The sequence below is a fragment of the Notamacropus eugenii genome, chromosome 3 (assembly GCF_028372415.1).
Source record: "Notamacropus eugenii isolate mMacEug1 chromosome 3, mMacEug1.pri_v2, whole genome shotgun sequence".
NCBI classification, from domain to species: Eukaryota; Metazoa; Chordata; class Mammalia; order Diprotodontia; family Macropodidae; genus Notamacropus; species Notamacropus eugenii.
This window is the reverse complement of record NC_092874.1, coordinates 57,713,606-57,737,011: the sequence shown is the minus strand read 5'-3', so window position 1 is coordinate 57,737,011 and position 23,406 is coordinate 57,713,606. Positions and strand designations below refer to the sequence as shown.

At 39.7% G+C, this 23,406-nt stretch overlaps 1 protein-coding gene across 1 annotated transcript in view; it reads left to right on the top strand.

The window, feature by feature from the left end:
- CUBN (cubilin) overlaps nt 1-23,406 on the top strand; it is a 290,873-nt gene that overhangs the window by 33,897 nt on the left and 233,570 nt on the right. The window contains exons 15-21 of the mRNA XM_072651627.1: nt 305-486; nt 3,621-3,783; nt 4,308-4,498; nt 20,199-20,343; nt 20,664-20,842; nt 22,200-22,365; nt 22,673-22,889. Of these exons, the coding sequence (XP_072507728.1) occupies nt 305-486; nt 3,621-3,783; nt 4,308-4,498; nt 20,199-20,343; nt 20,664-20,842; nt 22,200-22,365; nt 22,673-22,889 (1,243 nt within the window). The remainder of the gene's footprint in view (nt 1-304; nt 487-3,620; nt 3,784-4,307; nt 4,499-20,198; nt 20,344-20,663; nt 20,843-22,199; nt 22,366-22,672; nt 22,890-23,406) is intronic.

The window sequence follows — 23,406 nt, the reverse complement described above, 5'->3', positions numbered from 1 at the left end:
CAAACCACTCTAGTATCTCTGTCAAGGAAACCCCAAATGAGGTCACAAAGAGTTGGATGGGACTAAAAAATGACTGAACAGCAACAACAAAACCATTTATTTCCTAAGGGTTATAATCTGCTTGGAACTCTACTATGATTATTACAGATGTACTTCATGTCCAAACTTTAAGAAAATCAGAACGCTTATTTGATGAAAGCTCGTCTAAATAAAGACAACTTCTCTAACATTCCAGGTCCCATTAATCTATAGAAATTAAAGTTTCAGTAAAAATATGAAGTAATTTTTTCCTTCTTTCTTTTAGAATGTGGAGGTTCATTGACTGGTACTTATGGTTCCATAATCTCTCCTGGATACCCTGGGAATTATCCTCCAAGTAGAGACTGTGTCTGGATCATTACAACCACTCCTGGCCTGATCCTAACATTTGCTTTTGGGATTCTCAGTTTAGAACATCATGCTAATTCCAGTGGAGACTATCTTGAAGTAAGTCATCATTTTAAATCTTAAAATGCTATATTCATCAGGTTCACAGAATTTTGATTTTAATTATGCCAGTGATAAGTACTATCAATTTATTGACAGTCCCACTGACCTGAATTGCTCATATTTCAACAATCCATTTTGTCCTTCTCCAGGCCTTATCTAATTCTGTTTCTTTCTCTGATATCTTATTACTTGAGCTGGTTATGGATCAGCTGATGAGAGATTTTGTATCCAAATTGAATTTTGCTCCCTAAATCTTCACCGGGAACCCAGGTAACTTAATAAGGGACTAATAGCTGTAGCCCTCGGCTAACGGTGCTATTTATAAAATAACTCCAGGCCCCAGGCTTCTGTCATTATCCAGGCCAAAAAGTTAAGTCACATGGGATGGTTGAAGCCACATTTTAACATTTTGCCCTTGGCAGAATGATGATCACTTATAATAATGACAAAATGCCCACTTAATGAAATGCCCTACAAATGGAATCATTGAACTCTGTTATAGATTCTTTTTGAGGAGAGAAAAATAGGCCTTCCTAACAACTTTTTACCATGAAGAAATAATTCAGAAATAAGGAGAATAGAGGCTATTATGCTACAAGATGTTTATAGGTTCACAAAAATGCTCTGAATTTGTAGGTTTTGTTCTGAACATGTCTTTGATAAGACTAAGTTCTATTCTATTTCTTTTTCTGTTTTCCCTATGGTTATAATTCCAATGATTATTTCCACACATAAATATTTGCAGATACTTTTCCTAGACCTTTAAGAGAGAATAGCATAGAATTATTAATAAAGGATGGAATGATATAGATTTTAAATAGCACTCTGGACACATGAAAACCATTAGTAAATGAGAAGTCAGAGTAATGGATTTGAAACCTTGGGGGAGAGCTGGTATTGTAGAAAAATGAAGTACATTTTTTCTTTAAATTGAAATGCTATGAAGGAATTTTCCTGAGTTGCATGCTAAAAAAATAAAAGAAAATCCCATCCCACCACAGTTAAAAAATGCTTGAGCATTCCTATAGATCCCTGAGAATAATTAAGAGCTGAAAGTTTCAGTCATGGAGACAAAGAGTACAGAGAAAGCTAGAAATGTGATTGTCACTTCTCACTGAGTACTAGCCCCTCATAGCATCATCCGGATGTGTGGGAGAGATCTGCTGTCAAGGGAAAAAGGTAATTGGAATGAAAGAAGGATGAAAATGATTTCATTGGTTAGTTCCGTCCTCATTCATGCCATCCCTCCCACTCACCTTAATGAGGACAGCCTTATTTATACAACAGAATCCTAAACAGTGCTAAAAAGTTAAATAACTTACAATGAGTAAAGGGCTTTCTAAGGCAAAATCTACAAAAAGTTTCTACTTAACTGATACAAAAATTTCCCTTTTTTCCCCTGTCAGACTTCATCAGTCTGGCAACTTGTGTTTCTCTGAGTGCCCAGACCAAGTTGGGAAGTCACTGGCATCACTGTTATCAAATCTTCTAATTTCTTTGCATGTGTTTGATTCCTGATGGTTCCTTCTCACCCTTGGAGTTTGCCATGTTCAAGACACATGACATCTTTAAAGAAAACCAAACAAACCCAACATTTAGGAAACAGGGCTAGTCTAAGGAGGAAAAGAAGCAGGATTGGCAAAATCAAGATAAAATAGTCTTCAGGATGTAAAATATATTTGGAAAGGTGAGTCCTCTGAGCTTGTTGGATCCTGTAGACTTTTATTGATGAGGGAACTGAAGCCTAGAGAGGATAGAAGACCTGTCCACACTTTGGTCCAGGGACGCTGGGTTCTTTGCGGTTCTTTGCACCACACTCTCCATCTCCCTTGGTTCCAGGCATTTTCCCTGGCTGCCCCCATGCCTGGAATGCTCCTCCTCCTCCTCTTCATCTCTACCTGTTGGTTTCCATAATTTCCCATGAGCCCCAACTAAAATGCCCTCTTCTGTAAGAAGCCTTTTTCTAGCCCCTCTTAATTCCAGTGCCTCCCCCCTTTTAATTATTTCCTATTTATTCTGCATCTAGCTCATTCACACATATTTGTTTGCTTGTTGTTTCCTTCCATTAGACTGTGAGCTCCTTATGGGCAGGGACTGTCTTTTGCCTCTTCTTGTATCTTCAATGTTTAGCACAGTGTCTGACACTTAAAAAAATGTTTATTGATTGACCAATACAGGTAGTAAGTGTCAGAAGCGGGATTTGAACCCATGTCCTCTGACTCCATCTGTCTTTGTACCCAGCTGTCACTCAAATACATCAGAGAATGAATGAAAAGACATTTTTAATGGGTTTACTATTGTGCCACTCATTGTGCCAATCCCTGAAGATGCAAGTATAAAAGCCAGAAAGCCTTGACTTCAGGGAACTTGCAGCCTCATAAAGGGACACAATGTGTATAGGGGAGTGGTAACCAAGGGAGAGTGTTTTGGTCCAGGAAGGTGTATTCAATAATCTGATGGTGCTGGTTTGATGATAGTTTTTAGAACCAGAGGTGGAAGACGACATATGGCAGGGTTGGGGATTTGCTTTGGATGGTCTACAGACTTCTGGTGTGGAAGGTGGAGGTACAGAAGTAGCAGTTAAAGGGCAACTTTACCAACACCAGCCTACTTGGTAATATTAAAAAATCTCCTGGAACCATAATTTTAAAAGTATGAGTGGTCCTGAAGGTAACTTCCTTAGCCAAAAGAATGATGCTGTAGTAATGAGGAGTCATTGCCTTTACTGCTCAGGAAACTGTTCCCTGACGCAGCCTCTGAGCTTATGACTTGGCTTGGTTGGGCTTGTTTGTCTTGCCTAGGAATGTTTGCTGCCAACCCTACCTCTGCATAAATAAGTCCCTAGGAATGATCCCATCTGGAGCAGTGAATGTGCCATGCTGTGTATTTTGGAAAGGAGAGGTGTGATCCATTCATGCCGAGCAGTTTTATATTGTCTATTTACTTGCATGTATACATTTGATTTCCTGGTAGAATGGAAGTGCCTTGAGGACAAAGACTGTGGTCTTTATGTCCCCCATTCACAGCACAGTGCCTGGCACATTACCAGGTTCAATGTTTGTTGGCTCATGATTGATTTAAAAAAAAATCCAGCCCATCTACAGGCTGTCATTTCTTTTTCTTTTGTTTAGATTCGAGATGGTCCCCTGAATCATGACCCAGTGCTTGGGAAATTCTATGGCACCTTGTTGGTGCCACCTCTGGAGACCACCGGTCCCTTTGCCAGAATTCATTTTCACTCGGATTCCTTAGGGAGTGATAAAGGCTTCCACATCACCTATATCACTTCACTTGGTAAGCAATCTGCTTGTCCTGAGTTCAATATGAAACCGAGGGTGCAAGGGGACATTTGTAAGGATTATTTTGTGGTGAAGTTCGATGACGATTTACTAAAAAATAATAGTTGTCTGTTGAGTGCCTTTTTTCATGATTACTTTTATGAAAACCTTAAATATTTTTCCAACAATGTTTCAATTGCCCCAGAGCTTATGGTCGCCATTGGACAGACAGAGCCACAGGGCGTGCTAAGGATGCAAAAGGAACAGCCAATTTGTAGTTCTGGTGTGAAGCAGGGAGCATGGCAGTAAGGCTCTGTTGAACTGGAATAGAAATGTGGAGCAGAGCACTCATTCTTTTATTCATCTGTTTTGTCACAGGAGAAGGCAAGTCAAACTGGTGAATGCCTAGAGGCATGGGCCTCAGAGATGGGATGCCTGTGTGCATACCCATGTTAAAAGATGTACAGATGTACCCCTACTCTGAACCAGGCAATTCATTGGATTTTACGTGAACAATTCTTTCTTTTGATTTGATTGCAGTGGATCCTGATTGTGGAGGAAATTACACAGATGCTGAAGGGGCCGTCATCTCTCCTGGTTGGCCCAGTCCTTACATTCACAACAGGCAGTGCATCTATTTCATTACCCAGCCTCCTGGTGAAAAGATCCATCTCAACTTTACCCAAGTAGAACTGGAAGGCCAGAGTCACTGCCTACAAAGCTCCATTGAGGTGAATTTCCTTAATTGATCCTGATTGCACCCTTATCAGAGTGTTGATATGTCTGGAGACGCAATGGAGTCTTTCCAAGATAGTTTATTTACCTAAAGTAACTATACTCTGGGGTCAAAAGCCAAAGAAGATAAAGAGGAAAGAGATAAAGATTAGAAACTCTAAGTGAAGATGGAAAGAAAGATATGATAATGGTGAACCTCAGCCAGTTGAATCAAATGAACCCTGAAGTCAGTGCATACTGAGAAAGGGGGAGAATGTGGGGAGCAAGAAATGGGCATTGAGATTATCTTGTAGAAGATGGCAAAGTTCACTTTGCAGATGAAGATCTGAGTCCCAGAGAGATTAGATGACTCTTCTGACATCCACTTTGCTGCCTTACTTTCATTAGTTTTTTTTCTTTTTGAAACCACATGTTCTCAACGTGGCAGATTCATCAGGGTCAAAGGCTCTAGCCTAGGTTTCTAGCCCTTTCTGAGCTGAAAAGAACCCAAGGGATCATTTAATCTAGCCCAGTCATTTTGTAGGTGAGGAAGGGGAAACTCAGAGAAGTTTGGCTGCTTGTTGACAGAGGCCAAATAGTGCAGTGGTCAAAATGGGCATTTTAAAAGCATGTTAAAATTTGCAAAGTGCTTTAGATAATCTCATTTGAGCCTCACAGCAATCCTTGGAGGGAGTTACAGGTAGAGTTATCTCCATTTTGATAGAACAGGAAACTGAGACCCTGAAAGATTAAGTGACTTGGACCCTAACAGCTAAAGCCAGAGGAGTTCTCCTGGTAACATGCTCCACACGCTGATCAGCACGCCCTTCTGTCCCCTCCTGCACCGTGGAGCCAGCCTCCCTCCATTCCCAGACTTGGGGTTGCAGCATTCTAGGGCTAAAAGGCACCTCAGGGATCTTTCGTTCACCCTGCTCACTTATTGATGGAGAGACTGAGATTCAGAGTTAACCAGATTTTTTCTTTTTTGTCCTTTGTATATATTTAAAATCACTGGAGTGGCTGTTTCCATTTAGAGTATTGATTTTGATCAGAATGAAGAATTTTGATTAAAATGAAAGAGAAGGCAGTAAAACCAAAACAGACAACCTTTGTTTGTATGGTGAAGTATGTTTTTGCCTAATGACTGGTGGAACCACAGTTAAATTTGCTGCTGCATAAATGAACAAAACTTCCTGTGGATGTTGGTCATCATCCATTTCTATGATCCTAGCTGGGTCCTTACTATTTTGTCTGCTTAGCTAACCTGAGATAAACCTTTTTCTTCTGTGACAGATACACCATTCTACAAACCTTACCTCTTCCCCTACCTTCCCCTCATTTAATTTTGATTTAGAGAGCATAAAGAGAGTTCTAATGTAAAATGTGATGGTGGGAATCTCTCTCTGTTTCCTCTCTCTCTTTCTTCCCTCTCTCTCTTTCTTTCCTCTCTCTCTTTCCTCTCTCTCTCTCTCTCTCTCTCTCTCTCTCTCTCTCTCTCTCTCTCTCTCTCTCTCTCTGTCTCTCTCTCTCTGTCTCTCTCTCTCTCTCTCTCTCTGTCTCTCTCTCTGTCTCTCTCTCTGTCTCTCTCTCTGTCTCTGTCTGTCTCTCTCTCTTTCTCCATCTTTCCTGTGTCTTGGTCTCTCTGTCTCTCTCTTTTTCTTAAATTCTGGAGTAAGGTTCTATCTACCTCACTTGGTGAGGGGAGCAGTTTACTTTTTATCCCCAGTCTCCTGGAGGGCAAAATCTACAATATGGAAAATTTTTTGCCTTTTTCATTGCCAACTGAAATTAAATTTCTGACGTCTATTTTCTCCCTTTGAGAAAAGACAGAACCACTCATGGAATACCATTCCCGGATGAAGACAGGAAAGTTGTAGTGTTGCTTTGGCAACAAGACACAAGCCATTGAACTTCCTAAGAATGAAAGTTTTATTTACCATTTAAAAAAAAATTCTGTGTCCAGATCTTGGGGCCCACAAATGGAAAGAGCTCTGAATTTAAAGTCAGGTCACCTGGGTTCAAAGCCAAGTTCTGCTGCTTACTCCTTGTTGGAACTTGGAACCTCAGTTTCTTCACCTGTAAAATTAGGATAACCTGAATAATATCAACAGTTTTACTAGCTCAGAGAGTTGTTGTGGGGATGACATGAGATCTGTAGGAAGTTCTTTAGAACATATATAAATGCAGGTCTTAGCCTCATGCCTTATGTGTAACAGAAACTTAAAGAATGTCTATCAGATTGAATTGAGTTGGATGAATACTTCTGATTTTCTGTTTCCTTATCTATAAAATAAGGGCTTTATACTAGATTTTCAGTGTCCTTTTCAGTTTTCTATGATCCAAAACTGTACTTGAAAATGGGATCATCGATTAGGCTGAAAAGGACCCTTAGAGTCCATCTCACTCAATTGTACCAAATAAGAAAGAGAAGCCCCAGGAGGGGATTTGTCTAAAGTCACATATGGAATGAATGAATAGTACAGTCAAGGTTTGAACTTAGGTCTTCTGACTCATTGCCTCTAAAATAGGAACATCCCATGGTTTTTCTCCTTGGTTACGAGTTTGAATTCAGACATACTTTTTCCATACCTTCTTCATTTCACAGAAGTTAAATGTTTGGGAAAATCACTATCCTGTTTATTTTTAGATGACTCCCATTGGGAGGCTGTCCCCGATCGTCAGGGGACTGTTTTTCTCAAATGTAAGTTAGACCATGAGCTCCTGGAGGGTCTTGACTGTCTGCTCCTTCCCTTGTGCCCCATGTTCATCACAGTGCCTGGCATACAGTGAGTGCTTAATAAGTACTTATTGACTGACTGGGGAAAAAAAGACTCACCCTGCAGTGATGAAATGAAAATAAAATGAAAAATTCTGCCCAAATCTTGTATTTTCCCCAGCCCCTAGCACAAAGCTTTGTCCAAAATAGTTATTTATTGTTTCTTAAATTGAACTGGTCTGTGATCTCCCCTTGTGGTCTGGAAACTCACAGAGATATCAATTGACAGCCTGTTTGCAGCAGTAATGGTGCTTTTGTTTTGACTTCTGTCCTCAAAACAAAAGGTGAAAGGGGGTTGGGAGTGAGGTCAAGGAGGTGCATGCATGGCTACAGAGAGAAGGCAAGATGGCCTGGGTGAATGGCTAGAGGACTGCTTAGAAGGTGAAAATGAATCATAGTCTGCTGGACTGGGGCCACTTAATATTAGAGTGGGCTAAGTGGGTCATTCATTCAGTTACCAGTCATTGCACTGAGTCGTAGGCAGGCTACCTCCCACAGGGCCAGAGCTCATGGATTCGGGAGGTCCTGGAAGAGGAAGTACATGAGTATGCTGCTAGCATCAAAGATGGTAAGACTGGATTGGAGGACCAGTCTAATAATAAGATTGGAATAGCATGTTGGCAGCTTAATTTACCCTAAAATGTTAATAAGTTAATGTGCTAGCCCTCATATGAGTAGTTATATTTTAAAAGAGGACCAGTTTGACAAGATGAGTGGGCAATGGTTGGTTAACTCAAAGTACTGAAAATCCAATGCAGGCCTTTGATGGCCTATGATTCCCAGGTTAAGGGTGGGGAGAAGGAGGAGGAGTTTTTGGACAGGAGAGCCTTTCTGGAACTCTTACTATCCCAATGGCTCTTCTAGGGATACGCTACTCTTAAATGTCCTGATTTTGTCTGATCTTGGAAGCTAAACAGATCTAGGTCTCAGTACTGGGATGGGAAACCACCTGGGAATATTGGGGGCCTTTGACTTTTCCTTGAGGCAGTGTGGCATGGTGAATAGGGCACTTTAAAACTTTAACTTCTTTGGGCCACAGTTTCTTCATCTATACCATGAAGGGACTGAATTCTCCCAGCTCTAAATATAGAATCCTAAGTTTTCCTACTCTAACAATGCATAAGATCTATACTGTACCAAACCCTTAGGGTAGCACTGGACTTCTAGATGACATGAGGCAATACTAGAGATCTTTTAACTATGCTTTTAAAAAATAGCATCTCAGCTAAGAATTGTTATATACAAAGGATGCTTATACTTTTATATATTTTTTACTTTAAAAAAATTACAAACATATCCTATTAAGTAGACACGAGATACAATTTCCTGACATAAAATTGCGTTCTTTATTGAGGAGTATTGTTTTTATAGACAAATTCTCTATTCAGTAGCATTACTCCTTATGTGCTCTGGTTCTTCGCAGTGGAATTTGGTGCCATAAGGAAATAGCTTATAATGTTTCTTGGACTTAAGGTAGTCTGGCTTTTTTAGCTATGGGTGTAAATTAACTGGGGCATCTAGGTAGTGCAGTGGAAAGAGCACCGGGCCTGAAGTCAAGAAGACTCATCTTCCTGAGTTCAAATCTCGCCTCAGACACTTCCTAGCTGTGTGACCCTAGGTAGGTCACTTTACCCTGTTTGCCTCAGTTTCCTCATCTGTCAAATGAGATGGAGAAGGAAATGGCAAACCACTCTAATACCTCTGCCATGAAAACCCCAAATAGAGTCATGAAGAGTCAGACACAATTGAAAAATGACAAATGAATTAACTTAACAAAATTTGTGGATTGTTGAGCCATTCTTTGTCTAATTCCCACTTCTCTAAAAACTCTTCGTGAGAGAATGTAGTATGTAATGTGGACCAGTGAGCAGAGGCTGGCTGGTGGGGCTGAGATTGGAGATGGGAAATCAGGAAAGCCCCTAACTAGCTGTGTGTTATAGGGCAAGGCCCTGTAGTTCCTAGGGCCTTCCTCTATAAAATGAGAGGTGGCTTTAGAGCAGGGGTTCTTAGCTTGAAGTCCATGAACTTATTAAAAAACAGTTTTTATAATTGCATTTCAATATAATGAATTCACTTTGTAATCCTGGGTATCTTATTTTACAAATTGAAATAATCATTCTGAGAAAGGGTCCATAGGTGCTAGTAGACTGCTGCCATTGGGTCCCATGTCACAAAACCAGTTAAAAGCCCCTGGCCTAGAAGATCTCCTTCTAGCTCTAAAAGTATGTGAATGAATTCTGTCCCTTGAGGGCAAATTTAGTTGAATCAGCAGTTGAGTCAGTCATAAAGAGGGCATTTTAGTGATGCAAAGCATTCCAGTCAATATGACAGCATGTGTTTTCCAAAGTACAAGGTAATATGTCTCGTAATTATTTTATAAGGGCTTTAACCATAAGAATGGAGTGAAGTACCTATCAAGTAATAATGAAAGCTTAATTTTTAATCTCAAGAGAGGCAAAGTATTTGCAGAACAATACTTCTAAAAGCCATCAGAGTCAGAGTTTGAGGAATGTGTGGCAGGGAAGGGAAAAGGGGAAGGAATTGGAATGGTTTACTCCCTAACCATAATATATAACATATTATATATCATTTTATATAATATATATCATATTATATAATTACCTTATATATTATATAACATATATAATAACTCAGTTCTTGGCCCCTGCCTCTTGGTCATTGTGGGGAGCAAGAGGGAGAAAAGGAAAAGAAAAGCAGAAAAAAAGGAAGGAGAAGAAGGAAAAGCAGAAGTATCCAAAGGTGGTTTGTATTTGCTCAGAAGGGAGGGATCCCTGGGAAGCCCAATTAAAACCAAAAGAACTGGAGCTCCATGCTTGATCTCTAGCCTCCCCACCTCCCCCAAACACATGTCCAGCGTGGATTGAACTAAATCCCTCCTTTTTCTCTTTGTTTGGAGCTGAATGCATTTGGCTATGACCATATGACTGGTCAAGGGTGGTTAGTAGAATTTTTGAGGCTCCACCAACTCCAGGGAATTTCTGGCCATTGTTCTATGTATATTCTTCACAGTAGACTGAAAGTGTCATCCTGGAAGGGCTGAGAACAGAGCGCTGAATCTTGAGGGCAGCTCCCCCAAGCTGCCTCTGTAGAACAGTCTGAATCTCACTGGTTTGTACTTTCCCATAGGGAAACATCATTAGTGTGTGAGAGAGAAGAAAGTGAAGGGGGAAAAAACATGGTAAGAGAAGAAAGGGTTGCATCATTTGGTCTATTTAATCAAAGTTTTGTCAGAAACGCAAAGCAGGTGCTGAGATTCTCCCTTTGAAGACAGTCATTAATTCTGAAATCATTTTCTTGTGCTGCCTTTTAGTGAAAATGGCGAGTAGACTTTCACATGATTGTCTTATTACTGCAAGATCTTTTCATAGACTGTGTGAGGAGTCTGAACCTCTAATTTTGTTATTCCCCCCACTTAATAGTATTTTTTTCAATTACATGTAAAGATATTTTTCAGCATTCATTTTTATAAAATTTTGAGTTCCAAATTTTTCTCCCTTCTCCCTCCCTCCCCTCTTTCCTTCCCAAGACATCAAGGTTATATAAGTTATATACATACAATCATGTTAAACCTATTTCCATATTCATCAGGTTGTGAAAGAAGAATCAGAACAAAAGCGAAAAACCATGAGAAAGACAAAAGCAAAAAAAAAAAAAAGTGACAATAGTCTGCTTCGATCTGCATTCAGACTCCAGAATTTTTTCTCTGGATATGAATAGCATTTTCCATCATGAGTCTTTTGGAATTGTCTTGGATCATTGCATTGCTGAGAAGAGCTAAGGCTGACATGGTTGATCATTGCACAATGTTGCTGTTATTGTGTACGATGTTCTCCTGTGAACGGATGATTTTATTGGCATAGGAAATTCTTGGTGTGGAAACCACTGTGCCAGTGCATTAGTCAACAAGAATTTGTTAAGTATCTTCCATGTGCCAGGCACTGTGCCAAGTGCTGGCAATGCAAAGAAAGGCAAAGACAATCTCTGTCCTTGAGGAATTTATAATCTTGTAGGGGAGAAAACATTCAAACAACTATTTATAATCAAGATATATACAGGATAAATTGAAAATAACCTCAGAGGGAAGGAAGGCTCTAGCCTTCAGGGGAACTGGGAAAGGCTGCTTGCTGAGGGTGGGATTTTAGCTGAGACTTGAAACCAGGAGGCAAAGCTGAGGAGGAGAGAGTTCCAAACTTGAGTGATAACTGGTGAAAAGGCCCAGAGTCCAGAGATGGAGGGCAAAGAAAGGCAAGAAGGCTAGTGTCATTGAATTTTGTACTGTTGGATAGGTAGGAAGGGGCCAGCCAAACGGAAGATTTACTCTTTGATCCTGGTGATAATAAGAAACCACAGGAGTTGATTGAATTATGGGATGCCATGTGCTTTAGGAACATTACTTTGCTGAGTGAAAGATGCTTGATGAGTGAGACTTACCAGTAGTTTAGACATGAAATAATAAGAATCCGCACCAGGATGGTGGCAGTGTCAGAGGACATGAGGGGATACATATGAAAGAGATGTTGCAGAGGTAAAATGGACAAGACTTGGAAACAGATTGGGCATGTTGGGTGAGAGAATGAGGATTTGAGATTTTGAACCTGGGCAGTTAGTAAGAGGAGGAAGTTTTGGTAGAAAATTGAGTTCAGTTTTGAACATGTTGAAGTTACGATATCTGCTTCTTTGAGAATTGTCCAAGGAACTGAGAAGCTAAGTGATTTGCCCCTGGTCACAGAGCTAGTCTGTGTCTCAGGCAGGTCTTGACTGCGATGCTTTCTCCATAACTGTCTCTCCATTTATTACATCATGCTGCCTCTCTGAAAATCTAGACTGGGAAAACACCACCACAGGAGTCATTGTAATGTGCAGCTATTATGATTCAAAGAGGCAAAAGATTAAAGGGAACAGGTGCACTGCAGTACTCTCTGACAACTCATTTATAACATTTTTCCTAGTTAGAGGTGTTAAACTTACTTCTCACAAAACTCCCAAATTTTGCCAAACCAGATTAAAATGTAAGTGGAAGATGTTTAACAAAGTAAATAAAAATACAAGCCAACATGGATAATATTAATATGTGGTTTTCTAAGTCACTCTGCCACCCACAGATATCCATTTCTATTTGAGTTCTACATTTGTGACCTAAATGAACCTAAGCCTCATCATTCCTTTAGGGAAGCATTTCTACTTCTAGGAGTTGAAGGAAGTTGATCAATACAATAAAATCAGATAATTTTTTAGTTTCTTCATCTATTTTATAGTGAGATTGGACTCTCTGACTTCTGTGGTCCCTTTCAGGCCTCAGTCTCTGGTCCTAGGATTCTAAGGAAACTGTTTAGATGTGGGAAATGAGAGAAAGGGAAGAGCAAAGGCTAACTTTGAGGGACAGAAGTGCTCTCTGGGAAAGTGGGGCTGTCTGGAGCATAGTGCTTAGCACCAGAGGCGGGGACTCTGCAGCTTCCAGGCCACATGTGGCCCTCTAGGTCCTCAAGGGTGACTTTGCCTGAATCAGACTTCACGGAACAAATCAGTTCTCCAGCTCTGACTTAGCCTCTTTCCCCCTTTTCTCAATCTGTAAAATCAAGGTAATTTTTGTACTGCCCGTCATCACATTTGCTTTTAATTAAGACTTTTTAAAGTTTTGAACTTGAGAGAGTTTCAGGCTTGAGTGATAACTGGTGAAAAGACCCAGAGTCCAGAGATGGAGGGAAAAGAAAGGCAAGAAGGCTAGTGTCATTGGATTTTGTAGTATTGGACAGGTAGGAAGGAGCCAGCCAAATGGAAAATTTACTTTTTGATCTTGATGGTAATAAGAAGCCACAGGAGTTGATAATAAACATTTCCACATACTAATACAAAGTGAAAATTCTACATTGAACTATGAATTTCCATATCATATTGTTTGCTTTTTTTAAAAAAGTATATGATAGATCTACACATTACTTTCAAAGCTATACTGCTTATCTGCTTCCTTCTGAACTTCCTTCTCTTTTCTTCTGTACATTTAAAAACAAGTGGCCCTTATTTTTTGGCATCATTCTTACTTCACTTTCCTTCCATTCAACCTCTGCCCATTAGAAACTGAGAGAAAGAAAACCATTTTTATAAGATTGTTGCAGGGACTTTCGTTATGAAATGTAAAAATATTACTTAAATGAATTATCCTTATCATCATCATCATCATCATTTCACTAACAATGAATCCCCCCAAGAATGATCACATTCTTTTTTTTTTTTGTAATGTTACTAAGCTAGGGGACTCAGCTAATACCAAAGACATAAATTATTAGGTTTTCATCAAGGAGTTTGACAGCATCTCTCATATTCACATTAAAACTGCAGAGAAAGGTGGAAAGGAAGTGTGTTTAGGTAGATTTAAAGCTTATTGAACAACCATTTCCACACACTGCTGATTGATGAATCTGTGCCAACTTGGGCTGAAGTCCCTCGAGTTATGCCTGAGACTCTTCCCACAGGCCCATCCTGTTCAATGCTTTCCTCAATAAATTAGATGAAGACATAGATGGTATGCTTATCAGATATGCAGCTGAGTGGGATAACTCTGGGTGGGCCAGCAATCAGGATTCAAACATGTTGTTCATAACTGTGGGTCTTAACCCACAAGATGGAATGGAGCAGGGAAAAATTTGAAATCTTAAATTCCAGTTTTTTAATGTCCAGCAAAAACATAACTACAAAAGTATAGGTTGACCCAGGCCTGACTTGACAGTGAAGATTACCTGCAGGGATTCTGCTGACCACCACTTGTGTGATATGGCCTCTAAACAAGGCAATATATCACAGAGCTGGACATGACTGAATAACCGAACAGCAGCTGCAAAGCTGCCTTAATGGCTATAGGAAGTAATGGCACTCCTCTCCTCTCTATTAGTCAGTCTATGCCTGGGGTCAGCTAGGTGGCACAGTGGATAGAGGACCGACCCTCGAGTCAAGAGGACCTAAGTTCAAATTAGGCCTTACTAGCTGTGTGCCTCTGGGCAGATTTGCAGCTAGAAGGGACATCTGATGGCATTAGTCTAGTTCTCTCCTTTTACTGATGAGGAAACTGAGGCCTAGAGGGGTTAGGTGCTTGGCCGTAGTGCCACAGGTAGTAAGTGGCTGAGATGTGATGTGATCCAAGAATCACTCATTTCACAGCTAATATCCTTTCTACTGAACCACACTGACCATCATTTCCAGTTTCATTTAAGGGAGTACAGTGATGAACTAGAAAATGTTCAGGTAATGCTGAATAGGATCCTGGGACATCTTGACATGCTATCTATCACACGAGGTTATGAGAAACAATTGCCGGAACTGGTGATGTTTATTATGAAAGAGATTTATTTGTGTGTGTGTGTGGGGGGAGGGGGAAGTGAGGATAAGCACAATGGCCATCCCTGAATGTTGGAAGCAACATCCTGTGCAACAGAGAATTGGCTTACTCTGTCTTTTTCTAGAGGATAGAAATAGGACCAATGGGTAGAAATTGGAGGTAACCTTATTTCAGGTCAATATATAAGAAAGAACTTTCTAACATTTAGGACCATCTGATGGTTTAATGGGCTGTTTTACAAGTAGGGAGTTCTTTAATGTTCAAGAAAAATCTGAATGACCTGTTTAGATTCTAGTTTTGACGCTCACTAACCATATATCAACGGGTAAGTCTCTTGACCCCTCTGGATTTCAGTTTCCTCATCTGGAAAGATAATAAATATTTAGGTTTTCATGAAAAAAGTGGTTAATTCTTCCTATTTCAACTTCCTCCTTTTATAAATGAAGGAAGCTTATCCCAGAGAAGTTATGTGTTATCCAAGATTATGAAATTAACTCATGGTAGAGAAGAGATGAGACCCCAAGTGTCTTCCCTGCCAGTACAGTATTTTTTTCTGTTTACATGCTGTTAATCTTGAGCCTCTGTAACACAGACAGTCCCAGCTCATCTGTTGGGCCTCTGGTTATTATTTCATTTGTTATTGTTGACTTTAGGAAGTAAGTAGAGGTTTCCCTCAATAGATTTCCATGCTACGGAAAACACATTGTAAACATATCTTTGGACAGACTTCTACTGGCCAACCAAAACTTAGCTGTTGTCATGTCTGAACCTAACAATCATTTCCACTTTTTTTGAACAGTCTGAATTCGTGGCAGAAACTCATGAGTGAGTTCACTAAGACAAGGGTATGAAAACACCATGGATTGTAGAGGAAAAGACTAAGGTTAGAGCATCTGGGCTCGAGTTTTGGCTCTGCATCCAAACTCCCTGTGTCCTATATATGGCAGGATCTCAGTTCTTTTTTCTATAATATGAGGATATTGAAATAGATGATTCCTAGGTCATCTAAAAAAATAGATGATTTCTAAAGCCTAGGGGGAAGATGTATATGTTAAATGAAGAACAAAAGTGGATTTGGATATTGTGCCCATTCCAGGCACTATTGGCTGGGCCAATTACATCATATTATCAGTTTGGGGTGAATGCTTTTTTTCATTCCAACACATCTTTGGAGCCCTCCCTATCGGGAGTTAATATGTTCTAACAATTTTTCATTATTGTGAAAATAATAGGGCAGAGCACCTCAGGATCTAGATGACCTGGTTGTTCAAGTCCTACTTTTGGGCCCACTGACTCTTTGAAGCCAGCAAATCACTGAACCTCTCCGTGCCTCAGGCCATGGTCTGACAGTTTGATGTGTCTCATGGTCTGAAGCTGAGAGTCTTGGCTAGATTCTGATTTCCAAAGTCTTTAACTGACCCTGATTCATGGGACCCCTGAAGCACAAATCAATGGTTGTCTCCCACCAGGATCTGGCTAAGCAGGTATGGTTAGATTAAATAAACACTAGGTTTCTTTGAGATCTCAGATTTTATGATTCTAGTTCTGGGCTCTCATTATCGTTTCTAATTAATCTCTCAGTCAACAAGCTCTATCAAGTACCTCCTATGTGTTAGATAGCGTACTGACTTCCAGAAATGCAAAGACAAAAGTGAAGCTTATCTGCCCTCAAGGGACTTACATTCTAGTGAGGAAAACTACCTATAATTAAAAATATTTTTTTTCCAGTGTGATTGATATATTGGGTAACATTTTGAGCATAATGTGACTTTTGAGTTTACTTCACTTATGATTTCTTTCACAAGATGCAGTGACAATGCAGAAAACAACACCACTTAAAAATGCACACAACCTGCAACTCTGTCCTTCCTACTTTTGCCATCTTTAGGTCTTGGGCAAAGGAAAGTACTATGTTGAATGTGAAGTAGGACTTATGATCAGAGGAGGACCGGTCTATACCATCCCTACCTGCTTCCTCCCTGCTCTCTGTCCTATACAGTCTAGGGTGCAGGCCAAGCAGAAAGACTGCTATTTATTATATTTATGTATTTCTTAACCATTTAATATGTATAAAACTGTGTTACTGTTTCAATCATATTCTTTTCCTTTTTTGTGTATCACTGAAGATTTTTGACTGTTACATTCCTTATCCCATTTTTGGTAAGGCATATATCGTATCTAAACAGAGCTACCTGTATATATAGAATATATACTGAAAAATCTAAGTTGGGTTTGGGAAGATGGGCACCAGCCTCTGGGGAGGTAAGAGAGACTTCATGTAGAAGACAGCATTCGAGCTGAACAGAAGAGGGAGGAAAATCAGGGGACCTAGTTTCAAATTCTGGCTCTGCCACAGACTAGCTGAGTGACCTTGGGCTTGTCATTTCAATCTCTACAAGTCTTTGCTTCCACATTTGTAAAATGAAAGCTGTTGGACTAGCTGGTCTCTAAGGTCATATCTACCTCTAAATCTATAATTTAAAAATGTGATCAGTAGTCAGGAATGAATATGTCACTGAATATTAGAGAGCAGCCACAGCGTTTTCTGTGTCTATCTTTCTAAGAAATGGTGTGTATCTGCTGTAACTATTCACATAGAGACAGAGAAGAGGGGAGATTCTAAAACCCAAGAGTACCATATGGGATGAATGGTATATGACAAAATGCAGAGTGTTCTGGGACTGCTTTGGGAGCTACTTCCTCTGCCTGAGCCTCAAGAGATTCCATTTTTTGTTGGATTTGCTGGGTTGTGGTTAAGATATTGCCATATCAGAGACCTCAGGAGTATACAGTCTTTCAGCATTAACAAGATTGCATCCCCACAATGAGAGAGATGCAGCCAAAATCAATTGTAACTTGAGGGTTTAGGGCCCTAGGGGCTTATAAGTTTCTTTTAAAGCAGTTGGGCTGCAGCTGTCTTTCTGCTTGCTAATGGTCTTGAATTTCATTATCTGAGGCCCAGGGGACACCTGCACTTTATCAAGTTCTGATGCTATATGACCATTTTTCCTTTTACCCATCATTCTTTAATGGGTAAAGTGAGAAAGAGGGATGTTAGTCGTGGAAGAAGTCAATGATATGCCATAGAACACAGGAAGATTTCCTAGCCTCTCTTCTCCTTTTACAATTCTCTAGGCTCCATAGTCATACGTATAGCTTTCTCAAGAAAATCTGAAAGGATACACAGCACAGACAAATCAGTGAATCATGGTATATTAGGACACCATTAACGATTTTGAAGGACTAAGGAGAAGGTCCTTCCCCTATAATCTGTTTGGCAAGGTAACATTTACTTATGAGAAACAGTTCAAGGATAAGACAGCATAGGGTTAAATGCTAAATTTTGCAGTTAACGTAATCAAATGACAAAGAACTTCAGAGAAAGGAGAGGTGAGCATGGGCTAGCAGATTGGAAGGAGGCTTCTTGGAGGAGGTGAGGCGTGACGGGCTTTAAAAGAAAGGAAGAACAGTTGATGCTTACCCGTTCACAGTTCACCTTATGCCATCTGAACAAGTAGGCTGGAATTCAGTTGGTTAATTGATGAATCCATGGAAAGCAAGACAGATTCTTTTTTGTGTCAGAGGATTTACAAACACGTGGAGTTTCCAGATGATCAGGCTCATTGATACTGTGTTGTCACCAGTGAGGTGTTAAAATGACTGAAATGGCTATATTTGCTAGGTAGTTCTATTTACAGCTGTTGCTATAGACCAGGTATAGGGCACCTTTCCCCCCATCCATGGCCACTGACTTAAAGAAAAGCAATATAATGACTCCTAAGCAAAGAAGAAATTATTTGAGTCGTTTTGAGAAAATGAGGGAAGTTTAAAATGCTTTATTACATTCTTTTTTGAGTTAAAATAAGGGAAAGCAAACCTTATTCAGTAAATGTAAGTAAAAAAAAGTAGATGGTCCTATTACTTCCAGTTAAGGATGAGGGACAGATGGTGAGAATGGGAGAAGAAAGAGAAAGAAAGAAAAGAAGCAAAGAGGGAGAGGCAGGTACAGATATTCAGTTATGCCTCCCACGTTGCTACTTTCCCCATCATGGTTTCCATATATCGCTGGTTGGCATAAGAAATTAAATAGGGGTTTGGGGGAGTTTTGCAGAAGCTGCAGATGCCACACAATACAGAAAACGTTTAGAAACTCAGAAATGCACACGATGTATGTATAGTATTGTGTAATACTTACATCTTTTATCTTTTAATCCTGTAATAATTCAGACTTCTTCTCTGGCATGAGGGGAGGGCCAAAAATAATTACATAGATTTTCCAGATTGGGGATACTGATCTCCTAGTCCCCATGATTTGGAAGGGATAACTATATTCATAAAGGAAGACATCCAGAGAGACACAGATACATAGGAAAAAAAACCTATACACTGAAGAAGACTTACATAGACAGACAGATAGAAACAAAGGGTTGTATGTCAAAGATCTAATGCATTGAAGTGAACACACATAGATTAAACTTGTACTTCACGCAAGACACTGTATTGAGCTCTGGGGATACAAAGAAAGAGACAAAACAAAACACAAACCAGTTCCTGTTGTCAAGGAGTTTATAATCTACTGGAGGATAAAACAACAGATAAATCAGCATAAGATAATGTAACCAGGCTATTCAGGAAGGGCTTCCCATTGTGGGTGCAAAGAAGCTAAGCCCTGAAGGTGGTAAGGATTCCTAGAGGTGGAAGTGAAGAGGGATCCTGTACAAGAAATGGGGGAGATCTTTTACAAAGACACGGAGGAGGGAAAGGAAGCTGCAAGTTTGGGGGAGAGTATATGAAAAGGTTGTTCACTTATTTTTGAGTCATGTTTGACATTATCTTCATGATCCCATTTGGGATTTTCTTGGCAAAAGTAGTTTTCCATTTCCTTCTCCAGTTCATTTTACAGATGAGGAAACTGAGGCAAACAGGGTGAAGTGACTTGGCTAGGGTCACGCAGCTAGTACATGTCAGAGGTCAGATTTGAACTCAGGAGGTTGAGTCTTCCTGATTCCAGACCTGGCACTCTATCTACTGTACCAAGTAGTCACCCCATATGAAAGGGAGCAATGTGAAATAAGCCTGGAAAGCTAAGTAGGACCCAGATTGGTCAGAATATTAAATATCAGGGATGTGTGTGAATGTATTTTTTATATCTATTAGTCTATCTATATCACGTAACACAAGCACCATTTTCTATGTAAATCCTTCCCTGAACTCCTCCTACAAGTGCAGGTGCCCTCACTCCAGACTATTCTTCATTTATTTGTTTTTACCCTCTTTATAGTCATTCTTTATGTACTTACATATTACTTCATGAGTGTCCCATAGCAAGTAAAATCCTTGATATTAGAAGTTGTTCTCTGTATTTGTATCCCACGCACTTAATAAATGCTTGGTTTTTTGGTTGTTGCTGATATAATGAGTCCTGGTCAGCTTTTCATTATCATAGATTGGTTTCAAATATGGTATTATATCCATATCCTAAATCTGAAATTGTCATTTTCTCTTTACTATGACTATAAACAATGCTGTTAATACCAATAGAATTGTATACATATTAAGAGAAATAACTGTTTTCTTTTTTTCTGTTTAGGTTCTAGATGGTGAAACCTTACTTGAAAAATTGTGTGAAAGCAAGATTCCCGCCTCCATATACTCTATTTCCAACAACATCTGGATCAGGTTTAAGTCAGATACTTCAATACAGAAGGCCAGTTTCCGGGCCACCTACCAAGTTGGTAAGAAAACTGATGAACTGTGACAAGCTACAAGCTTGCCTAATTCTAAGGTATCAATTTCTCCAAAGAACTTGTTATTATATGATCTCATACTATGGGAAATAACCATATTTTATAGGTGAGGGCATCTTAATATCCAGATTATTGTATATCTAGGTTTTAATGTCTAGTTTTACTAGCTGGCCACCATTCTGAGATCAAGCATATCTCTGAAAAAATCTCAGATTTGTTGTTCTTGAGAGTTTCCTGCTTAAAAAAAGTCTAATGCAAACTAGAACCAATCCCTAGCCAAATGTTAACCATTGGTTTTCTTTTTGTAGCTTGTGGGGGTGAGCTAACAGGAGAAGGAATCATTCGTGCACCCTTCTATCCCAGTGCCTACCCTCATGAAAAAACCTGTGACTGGAAGATCAGTCAACCCCAAGGCCAAGTCATTCTGCTTAACTTTACGGATTTTCAGATTGGCACCTCTGCCAGCTGTGACACTGATTATGTTGAGGTAACTCACTTGAGGTTGGGGACTCTGGGAGCCTTAGTGAGGACTGCATTTCATTAAAGAAAAGTAGAGTGTGTCGCTCTCTAGTCAGGTACAGCAAAGAGACAATTAAGACTTAGAAAATCGAATTAGTAATTATTATAAGCACATGAATAGTTACATAGGTCACCTTTTTCCCATGGAGTGTCAAAGAAAAACCTTTTAATGATATCTTGAAAAAACATTACTTAAGCATTTATAAAAATGAATCCACATAGGAAACAATGTCATCCTAAGAATATTATGCATTTTATCTTACCATGTTATTATTTGGTTCCATCTAATTTAGATGGAAAAGCTAGGAAGTTCCCAGCAAGTTATCATTAATGACAGAAGTAGTGACTGGCAATGCTATAGCTGTTTACAGTTTGTAAAGTGCTTTGCATGTTTGATCTCATTTGTTCTCTAAAGCTTCTGGTGGGGAGGGGGGGTCTGATGGTTTTATACTCACCATTTTACAGATGAGGAAACAGAGTCTCAGAGAGGTTATGACTTGCCCGTGGTCACACAGCTAACAAGTGTCTGGGGCCATTATTTAATACCAGCTTTCAAAAGCAGACACCTAACAAACAGCAAAATCCCTAGTCATGTTCACTTGACGTCTAGCTATCTTCACCCAGAGACATTTCTTCTTTTCTTTTCACTTTTTCCTATGTTTCTCCTTTTTTTTTTAAGCTCTCTATTCCAACCTTTGTTTCCTTTGTGTTTTAAAGGTCAGAGTTTACTAATTGGTTGTGGATATGAATCAAATTGACTAAATCACAGATCATTGAAATATTAAAGTATTAAAGTTGATATCCACATATAAGAGGAGGGCAGTAGGGCGGAATGAAGAGAAGAGAGAGTTGGCCTTGAAGTCAGGACGACCTTGGGTCAAGGTCCCCTCTGACATACATTGGTTCAGTGTCCCTGGGTCAGTCATTCAACTTCTTGGTGACTCAGGCAGTTGTCTAAGGCATTACATTTCAGAGAAAATGTTGGGATGTCTGGGGGAGAGAGCACCCCACACCAATGAAGTTACGGTAAAGAACAAATAGCCCCTCCATGTTTATCTTGACAAAGATTTTAATATGACAATGAAGAAATTTTATATTTATCAGCTCTTGAGTGCAGTAATACTTCTGCTTTCAAATAGTACATTTAATTTGTAAATGCTAAGCATTTGAACCTTAAAGCTTGATTGTATTTCCTTCCTTCCTTCCTTCCTTCCTTCCTTCCTTCCTTCCTTCCTTCCTTCCTTCCTTCCATCCTTCCTCCCTTCCCTCTTTCCATCTTTCTTTGTTTCTTTCTTCTCTCCCCCCCCCCCCTTCTCTCTTTCTAGATTGGGAACAGCTTCAGTATGGATTCTTCTCCTAACAGAAAGTATTGTGGCACAGACACTCCTGGATTAGTAACTTCCACATACAATACAATCTATGTCAGATTCAGGAAAAGTGCCTCTTCTACAAATTCTGGCTTCCTAGCTCGGTTCAGTGCTGCAGACCTGGGTAAGAATTTTCCTTTGCCATCCCTTTGCCTCTCAGGTTTCTTTATGCTGCTGCTGTGGCCGAATGAATAAATCTGTAAAGTGCTATAAGTCTTATCATGGTCCTGGCAAGGACTAAGAAGACAGAGCACCAAGTGATATAATAAGAACCTGGATCAATAGTACCTAACAAGAGGCTGGGATTAATTTGGGTGGACATTCAGAGAAGAGAAAGATCATTTTGAATCTTTAACTAGTTTGCTCAGGTTATTTTCTTCTGAAAGTTTGTTGATCATTTCTTGTGACAAAATGTTTTTTAACTTGAACAGTGTGTGGGGAAGTTCTTACTGCCCCATCTGGACATTTTAGCAGTCCTGGTCATCCAAATATCTATCCACATGGTGTGAACTGTACGTGGTTAATCTCCGTTCAGTCTGGTTACCGGATCCAGCTAACATTCGAAACATTCCATCTGGATTTCCATTACAATTGCACCAACGACTATCTTGAAGTCTATGACAATGGCATGGGAACAACTCTTGGCAGGTAATGATTTTTTATTTTTGTCTTTTATGAGGTGTTTGTAGGTTCAGATAACATTTGGTGAAAGATATGTAAGCTGAGTTCTTATATAAAAATCTGGTGAGACTGCCATTCTTCTCTCTGGGTGTTTCTGAGTAAAAGAGGGACTGTGGAGTGCCTGACACATAGTAGGCACTTAATACATGTTGACTGGGTATGAGATGCGCTGTTCAGTGCCTACTACATAGAAGGCACTTAATATAGATTGATTGATCCAAGACTTAGTTCTCAAGTACAGAAAGACGAGGCAACATCCTTTGGTCATATTTCTGCCCCTGCTCCATACTGCACTTGCAGTCTTTTGTCCCAGTTTCAGAGTTCTCTCTGATGGTTATAAGAATTGAGAAGAGATAGCTTCTTGAGGTGAGGGGTGAAATGAGGCATATTTCTCACACTTCATTTTCTCACATCTTTCTTCACACTTTCACTGATGTTTCTCTCTTCCTCCACCTTTTTCTCCCCACTTCAGACTTTGTTTCTT